This window comes from Pan paniscus, chromosome 6, assembly GCF_029289425.2.
Source record: "Pan paniscus chromosome 6, NHGRI_mPanPan1-v2.0_pri, whole genome shotgun sequence".
Lineage (NCBI taxonomy): Eukaryota > Metazoa > Chordata > Mammalia > Primates > Hominidae > Pan > Pan paniscus.
Genome location: NC_073255.2, coordinates 83,055,413 through 83,080,816, shown reverse-complemented (window position 1 = coordinate 83,080,816; position 25,404 = coordinate 83,055,413). Strand labels below are relative to the sequence as shown.

Here is a 25,404-nt window from a genome sequence, read left to right as displayed (position 1 = left end):
CCCGGCTAATTTTTGCATTTTTAGTTGAGACAGGGTTTTGCCATGTTGGCCAGCCTCGTCTCTAATTCCTGACCCCAAGTGATCCATCCGCCTTGGCCTCCAAAGTGCTGGGATTACAGGTGTGAGCCACCGCACCTGGCCTAGAGCCTAAAGTATCCACTTGTACATGTAGATGCCCCACGATGGAATGGCCACCCATCTCTGTGGCCTTTTCCCTTTGCCACAGGGACAAACCACACAGATGACAGGATCATGCTGGCTGTAGATACTGAGCAATGATTGATGATACCAGCGGTTTTTCTTTTTTTCTTTTTTGTTTGTTTTGAGGTAGGGTCTCACTCTGTAACCAAGCTGGAGTGCAGTGGCCTTGAACTGTAAACTTGAACTCCCGGGCTCAAGCAATCCTCCCACCTCGGCCTCCCAAGTAGCTGGGACCACAGGCGTGTGCCACCACGCCCGGCTGAGAGAGGGCTCTTCATGTCTTCTGCCCTGACTCCCTTCCTCTGCCTCCCTTCCAGAATCCCAGGTTCCCAGGCAACCTGCAGATGAGTGACCGCCAGCTGGACGAGGCTGGAGAAAGTGACGTGAACAACTTGTAAGTGGCTCCTGCCCTGAGCCCAGGGAGGGAGAAAGCTTTTGTGAATGCTGACACTTCTCATAAGGGTCATGGAGGGCCTGATGGGGGGAGGCCGTGGCTGGGATGGGGACCAAAGCCCCTGGGGGACGTGGCCTTGGGGCTACTTATTTATTGGTGGTGCCTCATCCAGAACCCCTGCCTGGCTATTTCACACCCCAAAGCTTTCCTGTCTGTCTCGCTTTCTGCCCTCTGACTCCAACACTGGTACCTATCCTCTCCCTCTGTCACTGTCACTGTTTTTGTTTTTGTTTTTTGAGAGGCAGTCTCGCCCTGTTACCCAGGCTGGAGTGCAGTGACTTGATCTCGGCTTACTGCAGCCTCCACCTCCCAGGTTCAAGTGATTCTCCTGCCTCAGCCTCCCGAGTAGCTGGGATTACAGGCATGCGCCATCATACCCGGCTAATTTTTATATTTTTAGTAGAGATGGGGTTTCGCCACGTTGGCCAGGCTGGTCTTGAACTCCTGACCTCAGGTGATCCGCCCACCTCGGCCTCCCAAAGAGCTGGGATTACAGGCGTGAGCCACCGCCCCCGACCTGTCGCTGTCACTGTTGACTTCACCAGGCTGCATGGCCATAATACCCACGAGGCTAAGACTTGGAGCTGGAGTTGTGTGTGTGTTTGCGCATGCACACGAGCATTGGAGACTGGAGTAGCGTAGAGCGTGGGGGAGGGGACAGGTAACAGACCGGCCTCAGGCTGTGGAGGGTAAGCTCTCTTTCCTCTTGGGTCCAGTTTCCAGTTAACAGTGGAGATGTTTGACTACCTGGAGTGTGAACTCAACCTCTTCCAAACAGGTGAGTCTCTTCCCTCCCGTCTAACCCAGGCTCTCATGGGAACTACCTAATTCCCAGTCCTCCTCTCCCTGCAAAGTGTGCAGCACAAGGGGTAGGAAAATGGAGACATTCACACCCCATCTCTGGTCTCTCCAACCCTCGTGCAGGGAGGGACTGAACCTCTTCAGTATTTTTCTTTTTAAGAGACAAGTTCTCGGCCGGGTGCAGTGGCTCGCACCTGTAATCCTAGCACTTTGGGAGGCTAAGGTGGGCCCATCACTTGAGGCCAGAAGTTCAAGACCAGCCTGGCCAACATGGTGAAACCCTGTCTCTACTAAAAATATAAAAATTAGCCGGGCATGGTGGCACATGCCTGTAATCCCAGTTACTTGGGAGGCTGAGGCAGGAGAATTGCTTGAACCCAGGAGGTCGAGGTTGCAGTGAGCCAAGATCATGCCATTGCACTCCAGCCTGAGTGATACAGCAAGACTTCATCTCAAAAAAAAAAAGAGAGAGAGAGAGAGAAGGTCTCGCTCTGTCGCCCAGGCTGGATTGCAGTGGCATGTTACGGCTCACTGCAACCTCAAACTACTAGGCTCAAATGATCCTCCCACCTCAGCCTCCCAAGTAGCTGGGACTACAGGCACGCACCACCACATCTGGCTGATTTTTTATATTTTTTGCAGAGATAGGGGTCTCACTGTGTTGCCCAGGCTGTTCTTGAACTACCAGCCTCAAGGTGTCTTCCCAACTCAGCCTCCCAAAGTTCTGGGATTACAGGCGTGAGCTACCACACCTGGCCTCCTAGATATTTTCCAAGCGGGTGGTTTCACGTCTGAGCAGAAAGACCACACACTGCCCCTTCCTACTGGCCTCTCTCCTGAAGCGCAGGCCTCCAAAAGCCCAAAGACAGGTCTTACCTCTTTGCCAGCCACTGGACTGTAGCCATGGCCCTGGCCAGTCCTTGGTCCAGTCTTGTCTGCTACTCGGAACTGGGCTGGCTCATGGGCACGATTTCTGCTGAGGAGGAAGGGCTCATGTCTGCTGTTGAGTTGGCAGCCATGGGAAACAAGCTGGTCAGGATTGGTTGTCACCCAGGACTGGTTGTCACCCAAGTCCACATGAGAAGCTCACACAGTCCTGTTCCACTAGCAGGGGGAGTGGCCACACTTCCAGGCTCCTGCCTGCCAAGAACTGTGGTGCCTCCAGACCATCAGCCCCTAATGCTTCCCTGACAAGCCTCAGCTGGTCCCCTTCTCTCCAGCGCGTCTCCTCCCCACATCTCCCAGCAGGCTCCCCTCCTTTCCCTGGGGGATGTAAGCACCAGCGTTCTGAGACTCAGGGCGTTCCATGACAAGCATCCAACTCTGAAAGACAACATTCCACATTGCAGGTCTCCATACGCAAGCTTGGTGGTCTCACGCCCAAGCCTCGTGGCCTTCTCTGCATGTGGACAGGCAGGACCCACTCTTGGGGCTTGGACTCTCTGACCCCGAATTTCCTTCAGCTTCCTTCAGCTTGTTCATCTGTGCAGAAATGCCTACTACTGGCCTCTTTTCCAGAATATTCTGTTTTGTGTTGTATGATGGCTGGGACAGGGCAACAAATTCTGTAATACATTGACCAGTCTTCAGCACAGGATGTGGTCAGAAAAACATCAGAAACAGGCCAGGCGCAGTGGCTCATGCCTGTAATCCTAGCACTTTGGAAGGCCAAGGGGGGCAGATCACCTGAGGTCAGGAGTTCAAGACCAGCCTGGGCAACATGGTGAAACCCTGTCTCTACGAAAAATACAAAAATTAGCCAGGTGTGGTGGTGAGCACCTCTAATCCCAACTACTCAGGAGGCTGAGGCAGGAGAATGGCTTGAACTCAGGAGGCAGAGTTTGCAGTGAGCCGAGATGCAGTGAGCAAGATTCTATCTCAGAAAAAAGAAAGACCAACACCAGAAACAGCTGGAAACTGCGGTTTGTGCGAGAAAGGGACATTCAGCCGACTAGGAAGCTATTTGAGCAGGGTGTTATACGAAAGTCAGTAGAGAAATAAAAATAAAACGCAGAATCTAGTCTATGCCCTAAGCTATTCCCAGTCAGACTGAAAGCAGTGGTGTAGATGCATTTATTTTTTAAGAAATGCATTGGGGCCGGGCGCAGTGGCTCATGCCTGTAATTTCAGCACGTTGGGAGGCGAAGGCAGGTGGATCATGAGGTCAGGAGTTCAAGACCAGCCTGGCCAACATGGTGAAACGCCATCTCTATTGAAAATACAAAAATTAGCCAGGCGTGATTGATGGTGTGTGCCTGTAATCCCAGCTACTCAGATGGCTGAGGCAGGAGAATTGCTTGAACCCGGGAGGCAGAGGTTGCAGTGAGCCAACATCACACCACTGCACTCCAGCCCGGGTGACAGAGCAAGACTCCTTGAAAAAAAAAATGCTTTGGAAATGTTTGCATAAAAGTATATAAACAAGTATACATTGTTGTGGCTAACTTTTCATCATTTGGATTTTGGTGGGAACAACGTATGTGGATAATTCAGAATTCATTCACATTTAGCTTTCACTTTTTTGTTGTTGTTTCTTTTGAGATAGTCTGGTTGTGTCACCCAAGCTGGAATGCAGTGGTGCGATTCCGGCTCACTGCAACCTCCGCTTCTGGGGCTCAAGCCATCCTCCTACCTCAGCCTCCCAAGTAGCTGGGACTACGGGCACGCACCACCATGCCCAGCTAATTTTTGTGTACTTTTTTTAGAGACAAGGCTTCATTATGTTGCCCAGGCTGGTCTCAAACTCCTGAGCTCAAGTGATGTGCCTGCCTTGTCCTCCCAAAGTGCTGGGATTATTGGCATGAGCCACCACGCCCAGCCTGCATTTAGCTTTGGAATGTGCTAGATCTGAATGCAGGCGTGAGTGAGATTCTTCGAATTGTCATCCTTGGGAAAGTGCAGCCTAGAAGTTGCAGTTCGGCTGACACAAGCTCTCTCCCCATGGCTCTCACCTCTTCTTGGAGCCGGCTGCCTGCCTGCCTCCCGCTGCTGTGGTGTTTAGGGATAAGCAAGACAAATGTTTCAACCTTTGGGTCATCCTTCCAGTTCCTGACAGACAGTGGACCATGAGTAAGCGGAGATGGTGATGAGGTCCAAAAGGACTTGGTTAGCTGAGAGAATGAGTAAGGGGTAGAGGTGGTGAGCTCAGCCATCTTTTTTGTGCCACATCTCATGACCCCTAGTTCTGGTGTTTTGTGTGTTTGTTTGTTTTGTTTTGAGAGAGTCTCGCTCTGTTGCCCAGACTGGAGTGCAGTGGCACCATCTCAGCTCACTGCAACCTCCGCCTCCCAGGCTCAAGCAATTCTCCTGTCTCAGCCTCCTGAGTAGCTGGGATTACAGGTGTGTGCCACCACGCCCGGCTAATTTTTGTACTTTTAGTAGAGACAGGGTTTCACCATGTTGGCCAGGCTAGTCTCGAACTCCTGGCCTCAAGTGATCTGCCTGCCTTGGCCTCCCAAGGTGCTTGGATTATAGGCATGAGCCACCGTGCCCAGCCTGCTCTGGTTTTATATGCATTGTTCATTAATATTGTTACCACGAGATGCTGACCTACTCATCTCTAAATTCCCTCTGTTCTAGCCCAGTGCCTGGTGAATAGCAGGCCCTCAACCATAAAAGAATGCTTGCTTTTTGAAAAACAGCAGGCTACCAGGTGCAGTGGCTCATGCCTATAAACCCAGCACTTTAGGAGGCCAAGGTGGGAAGATTGCTTGAATCCAGGAGTTATAGTCGGGTAGCTCTGGTCCAGAAGACTCTAAGTAATTCACCCTAGAGTTTCCCAGAGCATGCAGCTGAAAGTTAACACCATGTAATGAATTCTGTTCACCTATTTCATCATCACTGCTGTTTTTCTTTTCTCTCTCTCTCGTGTTTTTTTTTTTTTTTTTTTTTTTTTTGGAGATGGGATCTCACTCTGTCGCCGAGGCTGGAGTACTGTGGCACAATCATAGCTCACTGCAGCCTTGACCTCCCTGGTCTCAAGGGATCCTCCCACCTCAGCCTCCTGAGTAGCTGGGACCAGGGATGTGTGCCATCACACCCAGCTAATTTTTTAATTTTTTGTAGAGATGGGGTCTTGCTATATGACCAGGCTGGTCTCGAACTCCTGAGCTCAAGTGATCCTTCCACCTCAGCCTCCCAAAGTGTTGGGATTATAGGCATGAGCCACCACCCCCAGCCTCCTGTGCTTTAAGAAGCACCCGCAGTGTGCACTGTCCAATAGGGCACTCACTAGCCCCATGTGATCATTGAACTTGATTACAATTAAATAACATTTAAAAGTCAGGTCCTCAGCTGCACTAGTCCTATTTCAGCCATATTTCAGAAAGCCACATATGGCTAATATATTAAAAAGTTTATATGAACATTTTCATCATTGTAGAATTCTATTGGATAGCACTATTGTGGGTGATTCTGATGTGTGCTAAAACTTGACAACCACTGAGCTTGGACATACAGTTTTCAACCCTGGATGCAGATTAGAATCTACCTGGGGCGTTTTTTTTGTTTTTGTTTTCTCTGAAACGGAGCCTTGCTCTGTCGCTCAGGCTGGAGTGCAGTGGTGGGATCTTGGCTCACTGCAGCCTCCAAGCAATTCTTGTGCCTCAGCCTCCTGAGTAGCTGGGACTACAGGTGCCTGCTACCACACCCGGCCAATTTTTGTATTTTTAGTAGAGACGGGGTTTCACCATGTTGGCCAGGCTGGCCTCAAACTCTTGACCTCAAGCAGTCCTCCCACCTCAGCCTCCCAAAGTGCTGGGATTACAGGCATGAGCCACAGCACCTGGCCTAACGGGGGACAGCAGGGGAAGGCTTTTGACACCCACTGACATCCCAACATACCGCAGACCAATTGAAACAGATGGTGGGGCGGTTCTGGGGGTTGCAGGAAGACTTTAGTGTTTCAGTTTCCCCAGGTGATCCTAACCAGTCTCAAAGCCAAAGTCAAGAACCACTGCACAATTCCATGCACTTTTCCCAGCATTCTCATTGAAGTCCTCTGAGACCCTTACGAGGTATGCACTGTTATAGCCACATGTGCTCAACAGAAGAGCATCAGGAGGCACAGAGTGACTGAGCAACTTGTCCGCGATGACACTGCTCTAGATGTTTCTGGATGCCAAAGGGCATTCCTGGAAGGTATCAGGAATCGGGGCCAGGCAGGGAAATGGAACAGCCCGTGGTTCCTGCCAGTTGGAGCCTGAGGAAGCCGGTAGACTTGGGGATGGCTGCCTTGCAGTGACAGCTGCTTTTAATTTGTGTCAAGAAGAAAAGCTGCCTTTTAATTAGAACAATTCGGGATTTTTTTTTTTTTTCAGCTGCCAGACTAACCCAGTTACCAGGGATTAGTGCAGTCGGGAAGCGGAATACAGGCAGTGCTAGGCTTCCCTCTGGGCCAGTTCCACTCACAGAGGGACCGCGGGGAGAGTCATTTCATTGCCCGCTGCGTGCAGAGTCTGCAGAGGCAGTGGGTGGCCAGTGCAAGAAGGAAAATCAGCCTGGCCAGTGGTGTGAGCTGAGTGTCTGCAGCCAGACGGCCAGTTGCTTGGTCTAGGATGGGGGGCAGGAGGTTAGTGTGGAGGGAGCTCCAGCGTGAGAAATTGAGGGAGCAACTTCGTCTCTGAAACTCAAGAGGGTGGAGGCAAGACTTCTATTTTTGTTGACAGGTGTCCCAAGTTTCAGCCCTGAACCCTGACATATCTTCCTTCTCCCAAGTCCTTTTTCTTATTTTTCTTGTTTTGTATTGTTTTGTTTTGGTTTGGTTTGGTTTCTTTTGAGATGGAGTCTCACTCTGTCACCCAGGCTGGAGTGCAGTGGCACCGTCTCAGCTCACTGCAACCTCCACCTTCCAGGCTCAAGCGATTCTCCTGCCTCAGCTTCCCAAGTAGCTGGGTTTACAGGCACACGCCACCACACCCAGCTAATTTTTGTATTTTAGTAGAGACAGGGTTTTGCCATGTTGGCCAGGCTGGTCTCGAACTACTGACCTCAGGCGATCCACCCGCCTCGGCCTCCCAAAGTGCTGCGATTACAGGCATGAGCCACTGTGCCTGGCTTGTTTTGTTTTATTTATTTATGAAACAGAGTCTCACTCTGTCGCCCAGGCTGGAGTGCAGTGGTGGGCTCTTGGCTCACTGCAGCCTCCACCTCCTGGGTTCAAGCGATTCTCCTGCCTCAGCTTCCCAAGTAGCTGGGATTACAGGCATGAGCCATCACGCCTGGCTAATTTTTGTATTTTCAGTAGAGATGAGGTTTTGCCATGTTGCTCAGGCTGGTCTCAAACTCAGGCTCAGGCAGTCCCCCCACCTCGGCCTCACAAAGTGCTGGGATTACAGGCGTGAGCCACTGTACCTGGCTGAGACCCAGTCTCGTAAAGAGGAAAAAAACGAAGATGAGGCTCCTCCTCCATGTCCGCCATGGTAGGAGCTCTCCCAGGTTATGAGCAAATCTCTTCTTCCCTGAGCTATCAGGGGTCTCTGCACAGAGTAGCGCTTAGTTCACCCAGTCATGATGCACTGAATATTCTGACTCTCAGGAGCAAAGGCTCCTGGTCTAACCATCATTGGCCCCATCAGCTCTTGGGCTCTCCAACAAGTCTGTTAACTCACCACCTCTCAGCAAAACCCCTTTTTTTTTTTTTTTTTTTTTTTTTTTTTGAGATGGTGTCTTACTCTTGTCACCCAGGCTGGAGTGCAGTGGTGCAATCTCGGCTCACTGCAACCTCTGCCTCCTGGGTTCAAGTGATTCTCCTGCCTCAGCCTCCCGAGTAGCTGGGATTACAGGCATGTGCCACCATGCCCAGCTAATTTTTGTATTTTTAGTAGAGACAGGGTTTTCCCATGTTGGAGAGGCTGGTCTCGAACTCCTGACCTCAGGCGATCCACCCGCCTCGGCCTCCTAAAGTGCTGGGATTACAGGCATGAGCCACCACACCCTGCGAAAACCACTTTTTTTTTTCGAGACTGAGTTTTGCTCTGTTGCTGGAGTGCAATAGCATGATCTTGGCTCACTGCAACCTCCGCCTCTCGGGTTCAAGCGATTCTCCTGCCTCAGCCTCCCGAGTAGCTGGGATTACAGGCATGCGCCACCATGCTCGGCTAACAAAACCACTTCCTGACTTTGTGACAGCCTTCAAGTTACTAACCTTCTGTTTCTTCACCTGTTTAATGGGGATACGTTTACCTGTCTCATGGGAGTGTTGTGAGGGTTAAATGAATTAGATGAGGTAAAGCACGCACAGAATCGGTCCTTGGTGTATGTTGGACCCCTGCCTCTGCCCCTCTGAAGAGGCTGCCTGTAATCCCCTGGCTCTACCACCTTTCTCCCTCACTTTTATTTCCTAGTATTCAACTCCCTGGACATGTCCCGCTCTGTGTCCGTGACGGCAGCAGGGCAGTGCCGCCTCGCCCCGCTGATCCAGGTCATCTTGGACTGCAGCCACCTTTATGACTACACTGTCAAGCTTCTCTTCAAACTCCACTCCTGTGAGTACCACGGGCCAGATCTTCTTACATGAGATTCAGGCTAGAAGGAGGATCCCAGCCTGAGGATGTCCCCAGAGAAACGCAGTCCTTCTCAGTGCCTTTGGCTGTCTGCTTCTGTTTCAAAAGGCCCCGGAGCTTCTGACCATTGTGAGGATAAAAGAGCAGGGCCCAGGCTTTGGTGACCCCAGTAAAGCCCCTGGCTTGCCACTCTTGCGTCCCAGTGTTACAGGATCTTTGGGGTGTCCGTTTTCTGGCTGGAAACCTCTGGGGCCAGTGGTGCCTTTGCCCGAGTTCTTGTTCGGCATCCAGGAAGAATGAGGTATGCAGACAAGTGGAGGGTGGACAAGATGAAGAGGAGCTTTATTGAGTATTAGAACAGCTCAGAGGAGACTGCAGTGGGTACCGCTCTCTGTCTGTAGGCAGGTTGTCCTGTCGAGTGTTCAGCTCTCAGCAGAAAAGAGGCCATGGAGTGGGTAGCTCCTCTCTGCAGCTGGTTATCCTAGCATCTCTGCAGGTCTCTGAAGCCTCAGCAGAGAGGGTAGCTCCTCTCTGTAGCTGGTCGTCCCATCTCTGCTCAGCTCTGGCTGAGCTCAGGCCTTTTATGGGCCTCAGAGGGGAGGAAATGTACCCCGATTGGTCCATGGGCAGGCCCGGAAAGGGCACCCCAAGTTCCCACTCCGGTCTGTGGGATTGGCAGCCCAGCCCCCACCGGGGACCCGCCCTTTCACCCAGGAATCTGTCTGCCTCCCGCTGCCATGCATGGCAACAGGGCTCAGCCCCAATTTTGCTCTAAGATCAGAGTGGGTGCCGACAGCAGGGAGAAGCCAGGCAGCGGGAACAGGTTCAGAAGAGGGGAGGGAGAGCCTTCTCAGGCCCTGAAGAGTACAGGGATGCCTGAGTCTGCAGCCGGGGCTGGGTGCGGGTGCGGGGCAGCAGGGCTGCCACCCACTCCATGGAGTGGGAGGCCCAAGTCTGCAGCTGTGTTTTGGGCGGCTGCAGCTGCACCTGGGAAGGTAGGGTTCCTGCCTGCTCCGGACCCTCAAGAGCACAGGGAGGCTCAGATCTGCAGTCACAACTTGGGCGGCTACAGCCCCATCCAGGAGGGTGAGGCTTCTGCCTGTTCCATGGAGTGTGCAGCCCTGGCCATGCCTCCCTGCTGCAGCTGGCATGATGGCAGTGGCAGGCCATCTGGACTGGCAGCTGCCATCACCAGGATGGTCCTTTCTGTCTGCCTCTAGCTTGAGCACGTCACCATTCATCAAGTATGTCGTGTATCCTACGAACAGCACAAATATCAGCAGACCTGGCCTAGACCTACATGAGCTAACATAATGATTTCCAGACCATTTATCTACACAATCCCTTTGTGCAAATGGAATTTTATGGAGAAATATAAATTATAAAACACAGCTGCTCATTAAATGGAGACCTATCCCTTACCTAGCTTCAGTTCCCTGGGGTGCCCTTAGCAGAATATATATAGTTTGGAGGTTCTGGTCTTACAGAAGTTCTTACACTTTTTTTTTTTTTTTTTTTTTTTCCTGAGACAGAGTCTCACTCTCTCACCCAGGCTAGAGTGCAATGGCATGATCTCGGCTCACTGCAACCTCTGCCTACCAGGTTCAAGCAATTCTTGTGCCTTAGCCTCCCAAGTAGCTGGGACCACGGGTCTGTGCTGGCACACCCAGCTAATTTTTTGTTGTTGTTGTTTGAATTTTTAGTAGAGATGGGGTTTCCCCATTTTGGCCAGGCTGGTCTCGAACTCCTGGCCTCAAGTGATCCGCCCACCTCAGCCTCCTAAAGTGCTAGGATTACAGGTATGACCCACCACACCCGCCAGTTCTTATACTTTTGTGTCCTTCTGGTTTAAAATGATGTGTCTGGGGTGGGCACAGTGGTTCACGCATGGAATCCCATCACTTTGGGAGGCTGATGCAGGCAGATCGCTTGAGCTCAGGGGTTGGAGACCAGCCTGAGCAACATAGTGAAATCCCTGTCTGTACAAAAAATACAAAAATTAGCCAGGCATGGTGACATGCGCCTGTAGTCCCAGCTACCTGGGAGGCTAAGGCGAGAGGATCGCTTGAGCCCAGAAGGTCAAGGCTACAGTGAGCTGTGTTTGTGCCACTGCCCTCCAGCCTGGGCAACAGAACGAGACCGTGCCTAAAAAAAATAAAATAAATAAATAAAGTAGTATAAGACAGTATACTCTGTAACTGCGGTTATTGACAAGTAATGAATCTCTTTATTTAGACAGTACAAGGGAAGGGTGTAGCATCGCCTAGATGCTAACCTAGGGTGGTTTTGTGGAAGGGAGATTGGAATTAGCTGCCTGGGGATTAGAAGGGCTTTGCGGCAAGTAGGCCTGCCTGAAGGGAGCTGAGAGGGTGGAGTGGGCCCCCAAGAGAAGGGACCAGCTGCTTAGAGTGCTGAATACAGATGAACTTTTCATTGTTTCCCCTGGAAACTTTTCATTGTTTCCAAGTATTCTGTTGCTCAGTAGAACATCACCACTGCCTTTTTGTAAAATGGGGAGTTAAGCTGGGCATGGTGGTGCACACCTGTAGTCCCAGTTACTCGGGAGGCTGAGGGAGTTATGAGAAGAGACAGGTAATTAAGTGTTTGGGTTTAAAGGCCTTCTTTGAAGGCAGGGCAATACCCAAGACCCACACTGCCTCTGGGCTGAGGAAGGGGTAGGAGGGATACTCTTTACAATACATAGTTTTTTAATTTACTTTATTTATTTATTTATTTATTTTTCTGAAACAGGGTCTCGCTCTGTTGCCCAGGCTGGAGTGCAGTGGCACAATCTCAGCCCACTGCAACCTCCACCTCCCAGGTTCAAGCAATTCTCCTACCTCAGCCTCCCAAGTAGCTGAGATTATAGGTGCCCGCCACCATGCCTGGCTAATTTTTGTATTGTTTTTAGTAGAGACAGGGTTTCATCCTGTTGGCCAGGCTTGTCTCGAACTCCTGAGCTCAAGTGATCCTCCTGCCTCGGCCTCCCAAAGTGCTGGGATTGCAATTGTGAGCCACTGCAGCTGGCCCTCTTTTCTAAAAATAAACATTTATTTTTGTTTTAGATCTACAGAAAAGTTATAAAAATAGTACTGAGAGTTCTCGTATACCCAGTTCCATTTTCCCTTTGTTCGTATATTAGTATGAAACATTTGCCACAACTGGCTGGGCACGGTGGCTCACGCCTGTAATCCCAGCACTTTGGGAGGCCGAGGTGGGCGGATCATGAGGTCAGGAGATTGAGACCATCCTGGCCAACATGGTGAAACCCTGTCTCTACTAAAAATACAAAAAATTAGCCGGGCGTGGTGGCGGGCGCCTGTAGTCCCAGCTACTCAGGAGGCTGAGGCAGCAGAATGGTGTGAGCCCAGGAGGTGGAGCTTGCAGTGAGCCGAGATCGTGCCACTGCACTCCAGCCTGGGTGACAGAGCGAGACTCTGTCTCGAGAAAAAAAAAAAAAAAGAAACGTGTCACAACTAATTAACCAGTGTTGATACCTTATTATTAATTAAAGTTCGTACTTAAGGCAGGGCACGGTGACTCACACCTGTAATCCCAGCACTTTGGGAGGTCAAGGCGGGCGGATCACGAGGTCAAGAGATTGAAACCATCCTGGCCAACACGGCGAAACCCTGTATCTGCTAAAAATACAAAAATTAGTGGGGTGTGGTGGCGCGCGCCTGTAGTCCCAGCTGCTTGGGAGCTGAGGCAGGAGAATTGCTTGAACCCGGGAGGCGGAGGTTGTGGTGAGCTGAGATTGTGCCACTGCCCTCCAGCCTGGCAACAGAGTGAGATTCTGTCTCAAAAAAAAAAAAAGTTCGTACTTTATTCAGATTGTCACAGTTTTTACCGAATGTCCTTTTCTGCCCCAGAATCTCACCCGGTACATCATGTGACATTTAGTTGTGATGTCTCCTTAGGTTCCTCTTGGCTATGACGTTTCACTTCTCAAACTTCCCTTATTTTTGATGACTTTGACAGTTCTGAGTTTTTTGTAGAATGTTCCTGAATTCTGTTTGCCTGATGTTTTTCTCCTGATTTAACTGGGGTTAAGGGTTCTTGGGAGAAAGATCATTTAGGTCAAGTGCCATATTCATTCACTGTCCACTTCTGCCATTTTTGTTTTGTTTTGTTTTGTTTTAAGACAGGGTCTCGCTCTGTCACCCAGGCTGGAGTGCAGTGGTGCGATTGTAGCTCACTGCAGCCTCAAACTCCTGGGCTTAAAAGATCCTCCCACCTCAACCTCTTGAGTAGCTAAGACTACAGTGCACATCACCACACCTGGCTAATTTTTATTTCTTAATTTTTGTAGAGATGGGGGTCTCACTATGTTGCCCAGGCTGGTCTCAAACTCCTGGGTACAAGCGATGCTCCCCACTCAGCCTCCCAAAGTGCTGGGATTACATGTGGGAGCCACTGCGCCCAGCCATCTTTTGCCATTTCAATAATCATGTTTTATACATGTGTTCCCTGATTTTATCCAATGAATGTATGACCCATTTCCAAATAACAAATTTAAATTTAAACAAATAAAGCAAACACTAAAAGGATTGCTGAGCTGTGATCTACAGCTGCAATATGCAGGTTCGCACATCTGAGAGGTTACAGAACCTCAGAGAACTGGCTCTGTAGGGGAGGAGGCTGTCCTAAGAGGTTACTGGTGTGTGCAGTGTCATAGAGTTAGCTACCAACCAAGCCGGGACTGGAACTCAGATCCCAAGCCTCAATCCCTTGTTCTTTTTTTTGACAGAGTCTCACTGTCGCCCAGGTTGGAGTGCAGTCGTGCAATCTCAGCTCACTGCAACTTCCGCCTGCTGGGTTCAAGCGATTCTCCTGCCTCAGCCTCCCAAGTAGCTGGGATTACAGGCGCATGCCACCGCGCCCAGCTAATTTCTGTATTTTTAGTAGAGACATGGTTTCACCATATTGGTCAGGCTGGTCTTGAACTCCTGACCTCAAGTGATTCTCCTGCCTCAGCCTCCCAAAGTGCTGGGATTACATGTGTGAGCCACTGCACCTGGCCTTCAATCCCTTGTTCTTTGCCTTCTGACAGCCATCCTCTTGGGCAGGTTCTGTGGATCTCTTCCAGACTAATATCAGCCCTGAGCCTCAACCTAAAACAAATGCAGGCAATAGCTGAGAAAGAACTGCTCCCTCCTGGGCCTGCCATGGTCCAGCCTGCTACTGGGTCAGGTCACCATTTCTTCTCTAGTCCAGGACACAATTTCCACCCTATTGTGCCCGGCATGGCTTGTCCTTCAGGAACTAATTGAAGTGGAAGGATTTGGAGGATAAGCGTCTCCACACTCCTGCTGGTTCCTGCTGGGCTCCCTTGGTTACCAGACCTCGGGACAGCTCTAGGCCAGTCGTGGCCCCTGGCAGTGCTGGCCACATGCCCCAGGGTAGCTGGGCCCCTCCCCATCGAGAGCCCCGCTGTGGCTTCCCTGCCCTCTGGTCCCCCTCCCCTCTCACACTCTTTCCAATTTCTTCCAGGCCTCCCAGCTGACACCCTGCAAGGCCACCGGGACCGCTTCATGGAGCAGTTTACAAAGTAAGTGGTTCAAGTAACAGGAATGGAGGTGAATTCAAGAGCGCTATAAAATCATTAAGCCATGCAAGAGCACTGTGAGAGGTGGCTGGACACAGTGGTTCATGCCTGTAACCCCAACTCTTTGGGAGGCTGAGGTGGGAGGATCACTTGAGGCCAAGAGTTCGACACCAGGCTGGGCAACATAGCGAGACCCCATCTCTACAGAAAAAAAATGTAAAACAAATTAGCTGGGCATGGTGGTATGCACCTGTGATCCCAGCCACTTGAGAGGCTGAGGCAGGAGGATGGCCTGAGCCTAGGAGTCCGAGGCTGCAGTGAGCTATGATTGTGCCACTGGACTTCAGTCTATGTGACAAAGTGAGACCCTGTCTCTAAAAAAAAATTTTTTTTAAATACTTGTGGGGGTGAGGTTATCTTCGGGCTGGAGTGCAATGGCAATGGCACGATCTCGGCTCACTGCAACCTCCGCCTCCTGGGTTCAAGTGATTCTCCTGCATCAGCCTCTCGAGTAGCTGAGACTACAGGCACACACCACCACGCCCAGCTAATTTTTGTATTTTTAGTAGAGATGGGGTTTCACCATGTTGGCCAGGATGGTCTCGATCTCTTGACCTTGTGATCTGCCCACCTCAGCCTCCCAAAGTGTTGGGATTACAGGCGTGAGCCACTGCACCCGACCTGAGGTCATCTTCATTCTAAGGTGATAAAGTGACAGAAAATAGCTCAGACAGAGGCAAATCTACCTATAGCTAGGGTAACTATTGGTTATCTAATAAATCCCATAGAAGCATATAGAAGAAAGAGATTTCATCCATTCATTAGTTGCCTGCTTATGCCCCAGACTTCATCCTCTTCTCTTTTCCGTCTCCCTAAGTTCTGGTCTTATAGCATTTATAGACTGATAACCCCTAAATATGCATCTCCAGCCAGACCTTACTTCTGAATGCCAGCCTCTTGTCCCCAATTTGACATCTGTATAGCATACTTAAATCTCAAACTGTACTTTAGGTTTTCTCAAAAAAAAAAAAAAAAAAAAAAAAAAAACCTTTCTCTCTCCATTCTGTTTTTGTTTGTTTGTTTTTGTTTTTGTTTTTGAGACGGAGTCTCGCTCTGTCACCCAGGCTTGAGTGCGGTGGTGTGATCTTGGCTTACTGCAACCTCAGCCTCCCCATCTCCAGTGATTCTCCTGCCTCAGCCTCTTCAGTAGCTAGGATTACAGGCGCCCACCACCATGCCCGACTAATTTTTGTATTTTTAGTAGAGACAGGATTTCACCATGTTGGCCGGGCTGGTCTGGAACTCCTGACCTCAAGTGATCTGCCTCCCAAAGTGATGGGATTACAGGCGCGAGTCACTGTGTCCAGCCCCTCCCCATTCTTTTCTATCTCAACAAATACTGCCATCATCCATTTAGGCCAGAGATCTGGAAGTCACCATTTTCCTCATCCCCCATGTCCAATCCACTAGCAGGTTTGGTTGATACCCTACAAATATGACCTGCTTCTGAGGTGGGATGGGAGAGTGGACTCTGGAGGCAGGTCTTGGGCATCGGACCAAATTAAGGACAAGTAAAACAGGGAAAGGGCGGAAGCACCTCTGCATAAGACACACCCACCAGTGTGCAGTGACAGTTTACCATTGCTATGGCAACATCCGGAAGTTAGCGCCCCTTTCCATGGCAATAACCTGACAATCCGGAATTTACCACTTTTTTTCTAGAAATTTCTGCATAATCTGCCCCTTAATTTACATATGATTAAAAGTGGGTATAAATGTAGCAGCTACTATTCTGGGCTTACTGCGTATGGGGTAGCCCTGCTCTGCAAGGAACAGGACCTCCGCTGCTGGCTGTGCACTGCCGCCTCAATAAAAGTTGCTAACACCAGCCGGGTACAGTGGCTCATGCCTGTAATCCCAGCACTTTGGGAGGCCGAGGTGGGCAGATCACTTGAGGTCAGGAGTTCAAGACCAGCCTGGCCAACATGGTGAAACCCCGTCTCTACTAAAAAATTAGCAGGGCATGGTGGTGCACACCTGTAATCCCAGCTACTCGGGAGGCTGAGGCAGAAGAATCACTTGAACCCAGGAGGTGGAGGTTGCAGTGAGCCAAGATCACATCACTGCACTCAGGCCTGGGCGTCAGAATGAGATTCCATCTCAAAACAAAAACAAAAACAAAAGATCTTTACTTAGGCTGGGTGCAGTGGCTCACACCTGTAATCCCAGCACTTTGGGAGGCCGAAGCAAGTGGATCGCTTGAGGTCAGGAGTTTGAGAGCAGCCTGGCTAACATGATGAAACCCTGTCTCTACTGTAAATACAAAAATTAGCCCTGTAATCCCAGCTACTCAGGAGGCTGAGGCAGGAGAATTGCTTGAACTCAGGTGGCAGAGGTTGCAGTGAGCTGAGATCATGCCACTGCACTACAGCTTGGGCAACAGAGCAAGACTCCATCCAAAAAAAAAAGAAGGAAAGGAGGGGAGGGGAGGCGAAACCAGGCAAAAGGGAAGGATAATAGAGTGAGAGTTGGGAGGACAGAGGGGGCTGAGAAGGGCCTCCTGACTTAGCTGTGTAAAAGTGCACTCTCTTGTTTTTCCTGTTAATTTCCTCACCCTTGACCATAACTCCCAAATGCCAAGTTTCAGCTTCTCTGCCTGGTTCCCCAGGAGCAAGCGAAGGACAAGTGTGTGGTTGTACCCACCTCCTGGTACCCCTGTTCCATTTGAGAAGCCGAGTACATATTCTGTGATAAATGGCTTCTTTAGTCCAAGGAGACAGGCCCTGAGGCTGATTTCCTGGAATGTCAAATTCCGGTAGCTTGTGAAAGCAGTTGAGCCTATTACTGTTGGCTCTAAACCAGCAAGATGGGGATGTGTGGTCAGGTGATTTCATTTCCTTTCATTTGCTTCTAGCTTATAAAAACATCTCCCCTGAGTAGCCACTTTGCTGTTCCACACAGACACGGCTGCTGTCTGAGACCTCACTGTCCTTGAATTCAGGGGAAGCAGCAGTGATGTCACAGAGACAGAGACAGGCCTAAGTCTTGGGATCTGACAGGCTGTAACGAGACCCTGGGGGTTTCGTTTATTGGACTAAGCTGGAGAAAGTTCATTGTTGCAGGCCAAAGGATTTAAGGCCCATGTACCCCTTTCATCTCAGAATAGATGTAGTTAACTCCAGCTACTCAGGAGGCTGAGGTGGGAGGATCGCTTGAGCCCAGGAGGTTGAGATTGCAGCAAGCCTTGATCGTTCCACTGCACTTCAGCCTGGGTGACACAGCAAGACCTTGTCTCTAAAAAAATTAAAATAGGCCAAGCATGGTGGCTCTCGCCTATAATCCCAGCACTTTGGAAGGCCAAGGTGGGTAGATGGCTTGAGCCCAGGAGTTTGAGACCAGCCTGGACAACATAGAGAGACCCCATCTTTATCAAAAACACAAAAAAATTAGCCAGGTGTGGTGGCACACACCTGTACTCCCAGCTACTTGGAGGCTGAGGTGAGAGGATCCCTTGGGCCCAGGGAGGTCAAGGCTGCAGTGAGCTATGATTTTGCCACTATACTCCAGCCTGGGCAACAGACTAAGACCCAATCTCAAAAAAATATTTACAAATAGGCAGGGCACATTGGCTCACGCCTATAACCCCAACATTTTGGGAGGCCGAGATGGGCGGATCACCTGAGGTCGGGAGTTCGAAACCAGCCTGACCAACATGGAGAAACCCCATCTGTACTAAAAATACAAAATTACCCAGGCATGATGGCACATGCTTGTAATCCCAGCAACTCAGCAGGCTGAGGCAGGAGAATCCCTTGAACCTGGAAGGTGGAGCTTGCAGTGAGCCAAGATCGCGCCATTGCACTCCAGCCTGGGCAATAAGAGCGACACTCCATCTCAAAAAATAAATAAACAAAATAAAAATGAAGAATATATAAGTCTGGATCCTCTCAGATTTCTTGGTCTTCAGTGTTTAGATTCAAAATAGAGATTTGAGAATGAGAAAAAGATGTTGATTTTGCCAGATGTGGTGGCTCATGCCTGTAATCCCAGCACTTTGGGAGGCCAAGGCAGTAGGATTGCTTGAAGCCAGGAGTTTGAGACCAGCCTGGGCAACACAGCAAGAGCCTGTTTCTACCAAAAAATTAAAAATTAGCCAGGCATGGTGGTGCATCCCTGTAGTTCTAGCTACTCAGGAGGCTGAGGCAGAAGACTGCTTGAGCCCAGGAATTCAAGGCTGCAATGAGCTCTGATTGCACCACTGCACTCTAGCCTGGGTGACAGAGCAAGACCCTGCCTCTACAAAAAGAGAGAGAGAGAAAAAAAATATATTGGTTTCTTCATGTGCGTATCCACCCAAGATTAGGACATAGTACCAAACGATTGTAATTCTCCAAGTGTTTATTGAACGGCTGCCCTGTCCCTGGCATTATGGGAAACAGCTCAGCGGAGCTCAGTCCCCACTTCCCAGGAACTTATAATCTTAATTGTGGAGAGAACAAATAGTCCAAAAACAAAGAGAAGTAATGAAAGAAGAGAGCTACCTTTGTAGTAAAATTCCCTTCCCTTTTCCTATGGTTAGTTGGCTTATCCTCAGAGAAAGTCAATTTCTTTTAATGTTACTCTAAACCAAACACTCCTCGGAAGTTAAATCTGCAAAATAACAACATGTGTTCTACAGCAATGAAGAAATTAGCTTTTTGATCATCTACTCTTCCAAAGGATTTGTAGCATGAATTACTCTTTCCTCACCAGCAGGTCACTGAGGACCAGCTTTAAATAATCCTCCTCTGCAGCATCATCATTGAATCCCAGCACCATGGAGTTTATCTCCTTGACAGCCTGTGCCTTTGGGCTGGGGAGGGGGCAGGAAAGCCAGGTGGCTGCTCTGTCCCCTACGTGGGGCTGATGAAGACACCCAGCAGCCCTCAGGTCCTTCTCCACCCCTAGGTTGAAAGATCTGTTCTACCGCTCCAGCAACCTGCAGTACTTCAAGCGGCTCATTCAGATCCCCCAGCTGCCTGAGGTAAGCATGCCCAACCACACACCCTCGGCACTGCAGAGGCCCCAAGTACCCTCTTAAGGGCCGGCGGGGCCTGGCAAGCAAGCACTATTTGAGGATGTGTCTCCGTCTTCAGAACCCACCCAACTTCCTGCGAGCCTCAGCCCTGTCAGAACATATCAGCCCTGTGGTGGTGATCCCTGCAGAGGCCTCATCCCCCGACAGCGAGCCAGTCCTAGAGAAGGATGACCTCATGGACATGGATGCCTCTCAGCAGGTGAGGACCACTTGGGAGAGAAACTTGGCCTTTCCTCTCACCTGCAAGTACAGGGGAGAGGCTGGGGGAGACCCTGGCCAAAGCCCATTGACTCTAACCAGGTTCAGGCTTCTCTTCATTCACCTAGCACCAACCTAGGCTGAGCATCCTGCTCTGTGGCTCCCAGAAGGGTCATAAATGGGTGCAGTGGCTCACAGCTGTAATCCCAACACTTTGCAAGGCCAAGGTGGGAAGACTGCTTGAGGCCAGTTCAAGACCAGCCTGGGCAACATAGTAAGGCCCCATCTTTACAAAATTAGCCAGATGTGGTGGCACATACCTGTGGTCCCAGCTATGTGGGAAGCTGAGATGGGAGGATCACTTGAGCCTGGGAGGCCAAGGCTACAGTGAGCTGTTATCATGCCACTGCACTCCAGCCTAGGCAAGAGAACAAGAACCAGGCCCTAAAAATATAAATACATAAAATTAAAATAAAAAAATTGTCCAGGTATGGTGGCACACACCTATACTTCCAGCTACTCAGGAGGCTGAAACAGGAGGATCACTTGAGCCAGGAGTTGGAGGCTGCAGTGAGCTATGATTGCACCACTGTACTCTAGCCTGGGCAGTAGAGCGAGAACCTGTCTCAAAAAAATTAAAAAAATTAAACAGGTCTGAACCATTTAATTCGAGAAAGGGGGCATTCTCCCATATCACTCAACTGACCCACACACAGAATTCTCTGGCTCTCTGACTTATTCTCACTCCTTTTTGGTCAACCACAGAATTTATTTGACAACAAGTTTGATGACATCTTTGGCAGTTCATTCAGCAGTGATCCCTTCAATTTCAACAGTCAAAATGGTGTGAACAAGGATGAGAAGTGAGTCCAAGCTGGGTTCAAGCAGATGGTTCAGGAGCTAAGTTAAGCCATGGTCTGCCTCAAAACACTAACCAAAGAGGAATTCTTAATGATACTGGGGCTTCTTAGATACAGAACATCTTGAAGGGTTGGGGGCAATGGCTCATGCCTGTAATCCCAACATGTGGGGAGGATGAGGCAGGAGGATTTTTTAAGGCCAGGAGTTTAAGACCAAGCTTGGGCAACATAGCAAGATCCCATCTTTATTAAATAAAAGTAAAAAAATTAGCTGGGCAGGTGGTACACACCTGTAGTCCCAGTAACTCAGGAGGCTGAAGTGGGAAGATCATTTGAGCCTGGGATATCAAGGCTGCAGTGAGCTATGATCGTGCCACTACACTTCAGCCTGGGCGACAAAGCCAGACTGTCTCTAAAACAAAACCGAAAACACACACAAAAAAGGAATGTCTTGACCCTCAAATATTGGCCCCTTTAATCTCAGAAGAAAATCAATAACCATGGATTTATGAGTATTAGATTAGTATCTGGTAACATTTAGAGTATAATTTATGGCATTTCTAAGAATTGTCCCCAAATTAATACCAGCTTTTAATTTCCTCCCCTGAGCTCACAATTAAAAACAGAGGGATAGAAGCACTATGGAAGGAAACTCATTCCCTTTCTCTTCCCAGGGACCACTTAATTGAGCGACTATACAGAGAGATCAGTGGATTGAAGGCACAGCTAGAAAACATGAAGACTGAGGTATAACTTGGATCTGCTCTGCCTTTGCGCTTCACCAAAACACGGTAGATTTGAATGTTAAATTTGCATCACACTGGCCAGGCACAGTGGCTCACACCTGTAATCCTAGCACTTTGGGAGGCCAAGGCAGGAGGATTACCTGAGGTCGGGAGTTCGAGACCAGCCTGGGCAACAGGGTGAAACCCCCGTCTTCAATAAAAATGCAATAATTAGCCGGGTGTGTTGGCAGGCACCTGTAATCCCAGCTACTCGGGAAGCTGAGGCATGAGAATTGCTTGAACTTGGGAGGCAGAGGTTGCAGTGAACTGAGATCGTGTCACTGCACTCCAGCCTGGGCGATAGAACAAGACTCTGTCTCAAAAAAAAAAAAAAAAAATTGCATCAGCTAGACAGTTTTTGGACCACATCCTTAGGGTAGGTTAATTAGTAGAAACAAGCCAGGCATGGTGGTGCGCACCTGTGATCCAGCTACTCAGGAGGCTGAGGTAGGAGGATCACTCAAGCCCAGGAGTTTTGAATCCAGCCTGGGCAACATAGCGAGACCTGTGTCTCTAAAACCAAATAAAAACTGGTAGAAATGCTAAATCCAAAAGAACCAGGTCTTCCCGTGTTCTCTGTCATAATGCATTTCCATTTTACATGCCATGAGGACAGCATTTAGGCCAGGCCCAGTATCCATGTGATTGATACCCAGAGATGACCTTGGTCCCCACGAGGCTGAGAAGCTGTGGAGAACAAGACCAGACCTTCTCACATGGCGATAAGGAGAGATTGGTTTGCCGGGCACAGTGGCTCACGCCTGTAACCCCAGCACTTTGGAAGGCTCAGGCAGAAGGATCACTTGAGCCCAGCAGTTCAAGACTAGCTTGGGCAACATAGCAAGACCCCATCTCTACAAAAAACTTTTTAAAAATTAGCTGGGCATGGTGGTGCATACCTGTAATGCCAGCTACTTGGGAGGCTGAAGCTAGAGGATCTCTTGAGCCCAGGAGGTTGAGGCTGCAGTGAGCCATAATCACCTCACTGCACTCCAGTCTAGGTGATAGTGATACCCTGTCCCTCCCCTCCCCCAACCGCCAAAAAAAAAAGAGAAGAGACAGCTGTGAGCAATGTTGGTGTTATATTAACAACCGCCCCTCACAGTGGCTGGTCAGGTGACTTTACCCACAGGGACAGCCACTGCTGCCCCCAGCCACTCTAAAGAGGACCACAATTCCCCGGCCATCATCCCCTGTTATTGTTGTTGATTGAGGGGCTCCTAATGACCAGATGGTCCAACCCTCCTGGGACGTGGAGAGTTGACTTAGGGGAATCGGGTATTTACTTGGAAGCATGGTAGGACCCGCTTCTCCGGCCCATGCCCGTGACCCGTGGCAGTGGGCGGTTGGCCTCATGACCGGAGTCCCCCCACAGAGCCAGCGGGTTGTGCTGCAGCTGAAGGGCCACGTCAGCGAGCTGGAAGCAGAGCTGGCCGAGCAGCAGCACCTGCGGCAGCAGGCGGCCGACGACTGTGAATTCCTGCGGGCAGAACTGGACGAGCTCAGGAGGCAGCGGGAGGACACCGAGAAGGCTCAGCGGAGCCTGTCTGAGATAGAAAGTGAGCGGTGGGTGGGGGCGGGGGCGGGGGCGGGCCCCGGGGGCAGGCGCGGGCAGCAGAGCCCCGCTGGACTCAGGATGCGGCACAGAGGCTGGGTGGGGGAGACCCAGACTGTCTTTCTAGAAACAGCTAGGAATGCCAGCTCTTAGCCTCAGTCCAGAGGGCGGGTTTGAGTCCTGCAGGCACAAAGCTGTGTGTGAGGCACCGCTGAGCACAGAGATGGGAAATACAGAAGACAGCACTGAAGTGCTTGCCCTGGGCAGTGGATACTAAGGGAGAAGGAGAGAGGATTGAGGTCCTAACAAAGAAATTGACATAAAAGCTGAGGGCACAGTGGCACATGCCTGTAATCCTAGCACTCTGGGAGGCCAGGATGGAAGGATTGCTTGAGGCCAGGAGTTCAAGACCAACCCGGGCAACATAGCAAGACCCCATCTCTAGAAAAAATAAAAAAGATTAGCCGGGCATGGTGGCACATGCCTGTAGTCCCAGCTACTCTTGAGGCTGAGACAGGAGGATCGCTTGAGCCCAGGAATTCAAGGCTGCAGTGAGCTGATTGCACCACTGCACTCCGGCCTCTGCAACAGAGAGCCTTGTCTCTAAAAAATTTCAAATAAATTTTTTAAAAAGCTGAAAGCCCCCATAGAATAAATGCCATGTATGTAAGTGCTGAAGAGGCATGAATCCCTGGCTTGATTATTTATTTGTTTTATTTTTTTGAGGTGGAGTCTCACTCTGTTGCCCAGGCTGGAATGCAGTGGTGTGATCTGGGCTCACTGCAACCTCTACGTCCCAGGTTTAAGCGATTGTCCTGCCTCAGCCTCCCGAGTAGCTGGGATTACAGGCACACACCACCATGTCCAGCTGATTTTTGTATTTATAGTAGAGATGGGGTTTCACCATGTTGGTCAGGCTGGTCTTGAACTCCTGACCTCAGGTGATCCACCCACCTTGGCCTCCCAAAGTGCTGGGATTATAGGCATGAGCCACCTCGCTTGGCCCCTGGCTTGATTTTTAACTAGTTGAATTCTTTTTAAAGATGACTTCCTGGAGAAGTTTCTGTAAGTAGGACTTTCAAGGGAGAAAAGCATATATGCATTCCTAAATCAAAGGAAGATCTTTGGCCGGGCACAGTGGCTCATGCCTATAATCCCACTGAGGTGGGAGGATCACCTGAGCCCAGGAGTTTGAAACCAGCCTGGAAAACATAGTGAGACCCTGTCTCTACAAAAATCAGCCGGGTGTGGTGGCGTGTGCCCATGAACCCAGCTACTCAGGAGACTGGGGTGGGAGGATGACTTGAGCCCAAGGAGGTCGAGGCTGCAGTGAGCAGTGATTGTGCCACTGCACCCCAGCCTGGGTGACAGAGCAAGACTGTCTCAAAACAAAACAAGGAGGACCTTCTAGGGACCCTGGCTCATTGTAAGGAAGGCAAGGGTCCCTGCTAGGTTAGACTCCTCACCTTGGTCCTTTACAATACAGGGAAAGCTCAAGCCAATGAACAGCGATATAGCAAGCTAAAGGAGAAGTACAGCGAGCTCGTTCAGAACCACGCTGACCTGCTGCGGAAGGTAAGACCCTCAGCCCCTGTCACCATCCTGCAGGCCCTGCACCTCTAGGGAGAGAGCGGCTCAGGCCTGTGGCTTCCCCGGGGCCAGCAACCCCTACATTGATCTCTAAGGCATTGCCGTCATCTCGGGAACCACACCTTTTCAGGCTTCCTTGCCTCTGTGTCTTGGGCTGTGTCCTGGGTGCCAATCCCATGTAGGTCACCCACCTTCTTTATTATTTTGTAAATATTTGAGCATCAAGCATCTGAAGGTGATGGCTCTGTTCCGGCTGTGGGTAGGAAAGTGATTCCCGTGTCTGACTCTAGGGCGCGCACAGCCTGAGTATGATTGTCCTAGCAGGAGGATGTCCTCTAAGTCTGGGATCTCCTGGGTCAAGACACTGTTCTTCTTTTGCAGAATGCAGAGGTGACCAAACAGGTGTCCATGGCCAGACAAGCCCAGGTAGATTTGGAACGAGAGAAAAAAGAGCTGGAGGATTCGTTGGAGCGCATCAGTGACCAGGGCCAGCGGAAGGTGAGTGGGACGAGGAGCACTCGGGAAATGAGAGAGGGGGCTGTTGAGTTGGTGGCGGGGGCTTTGTGGCCTTCTGCTCCATGGGCAGTTCTGTGGGTCGGTTGGCATCACACAGCAGGGAGCACACCATGGTGGCCACACAGAACAGCAAAACACCGTCACCAGTGCATACACGAAGTAATGGAAGGACCCAAGTTGCCTGGGGTTAATCAGCAAAGGCTTTCCAAGGATGAGGCTGGTGGAGAGTTTGAGGAAAGGAAAACACATGGGTAGCAGAGAGAGAGGGATGAGCGTTTTTTTGTTTTTTTGTTTTGTTTGTTTGTTTGGTTTTTGAG

At 50.2% G+C, this 25,404-nt stretch overlaps 1 protein-coding gene across 6 annotated transcripts in view; it reads left to right on the top strand.

Moving 5' to 3' along the window:
• Nucleotides 1-25,404, top strand: part of LOC117978262 (huntingtin-interacting protein 1) — a 136,208-nt gene that overhangs the window by 86,719 nt on the left and 24,085 nt on the right. For 5 of the 6 annotated variants that reach the window (XR_010112596.1, XM_055115050.2, XM_055115049.2 and 2 more), the window contains exons 6-16: nucleotides 519-595; nucleotides 1,372-1,433; nucleotides 8,800-8,940; nucleotides 14,452-14,509; nucleotides 19,454-19,529; nucleotides 19,642-19,782; nucleotides 20,547-20,644; nucleotides 21,316-21,388; nucleotides 22,802-22,985; nucleotides 24,468-24,556; nucleotides 24,953-25,069. Coding sequence is in view for 5 of the 6 variants with exons in the window: in XM_055115050.2 (XP_054971025.1) it covers nucleotides 519-595; nucleotides 1,372-1,433; nucleotides 8,800-8,940; nucleotides 14,452-14,509; nucleotides 19,454-19,529; nucleotides 19,642-19,782; nucleotides 20,547-20,644; nucleotides 21,316-21,388; nucleotides 22,802-22,985; nucleotides 24,468-24,556; nucleotides 24,953-25,069 (1,116 nt within the window). In the remaining variant the exon portion in view is untranslated. Of the gene's footprint in view, nucleotides 1-518; nucleotides 596-1,371; nucleotides 1,434-8,799; nucleotides 8,941-14,451; nucleotides 14,510-19,453; nucleotides 19,530-19,641; nucleotides 19,783-20,546; nucleotides 20,645-21,315; nucleotides 21,389-22,801; nucleotides 22,986-24,467; nucleotides 24,557-24,952; nucleotides 25,070-25,404 lie in introns of those variants that run through there. The other variant, XM_063605788.1, reaches the window with a different exon arrangement.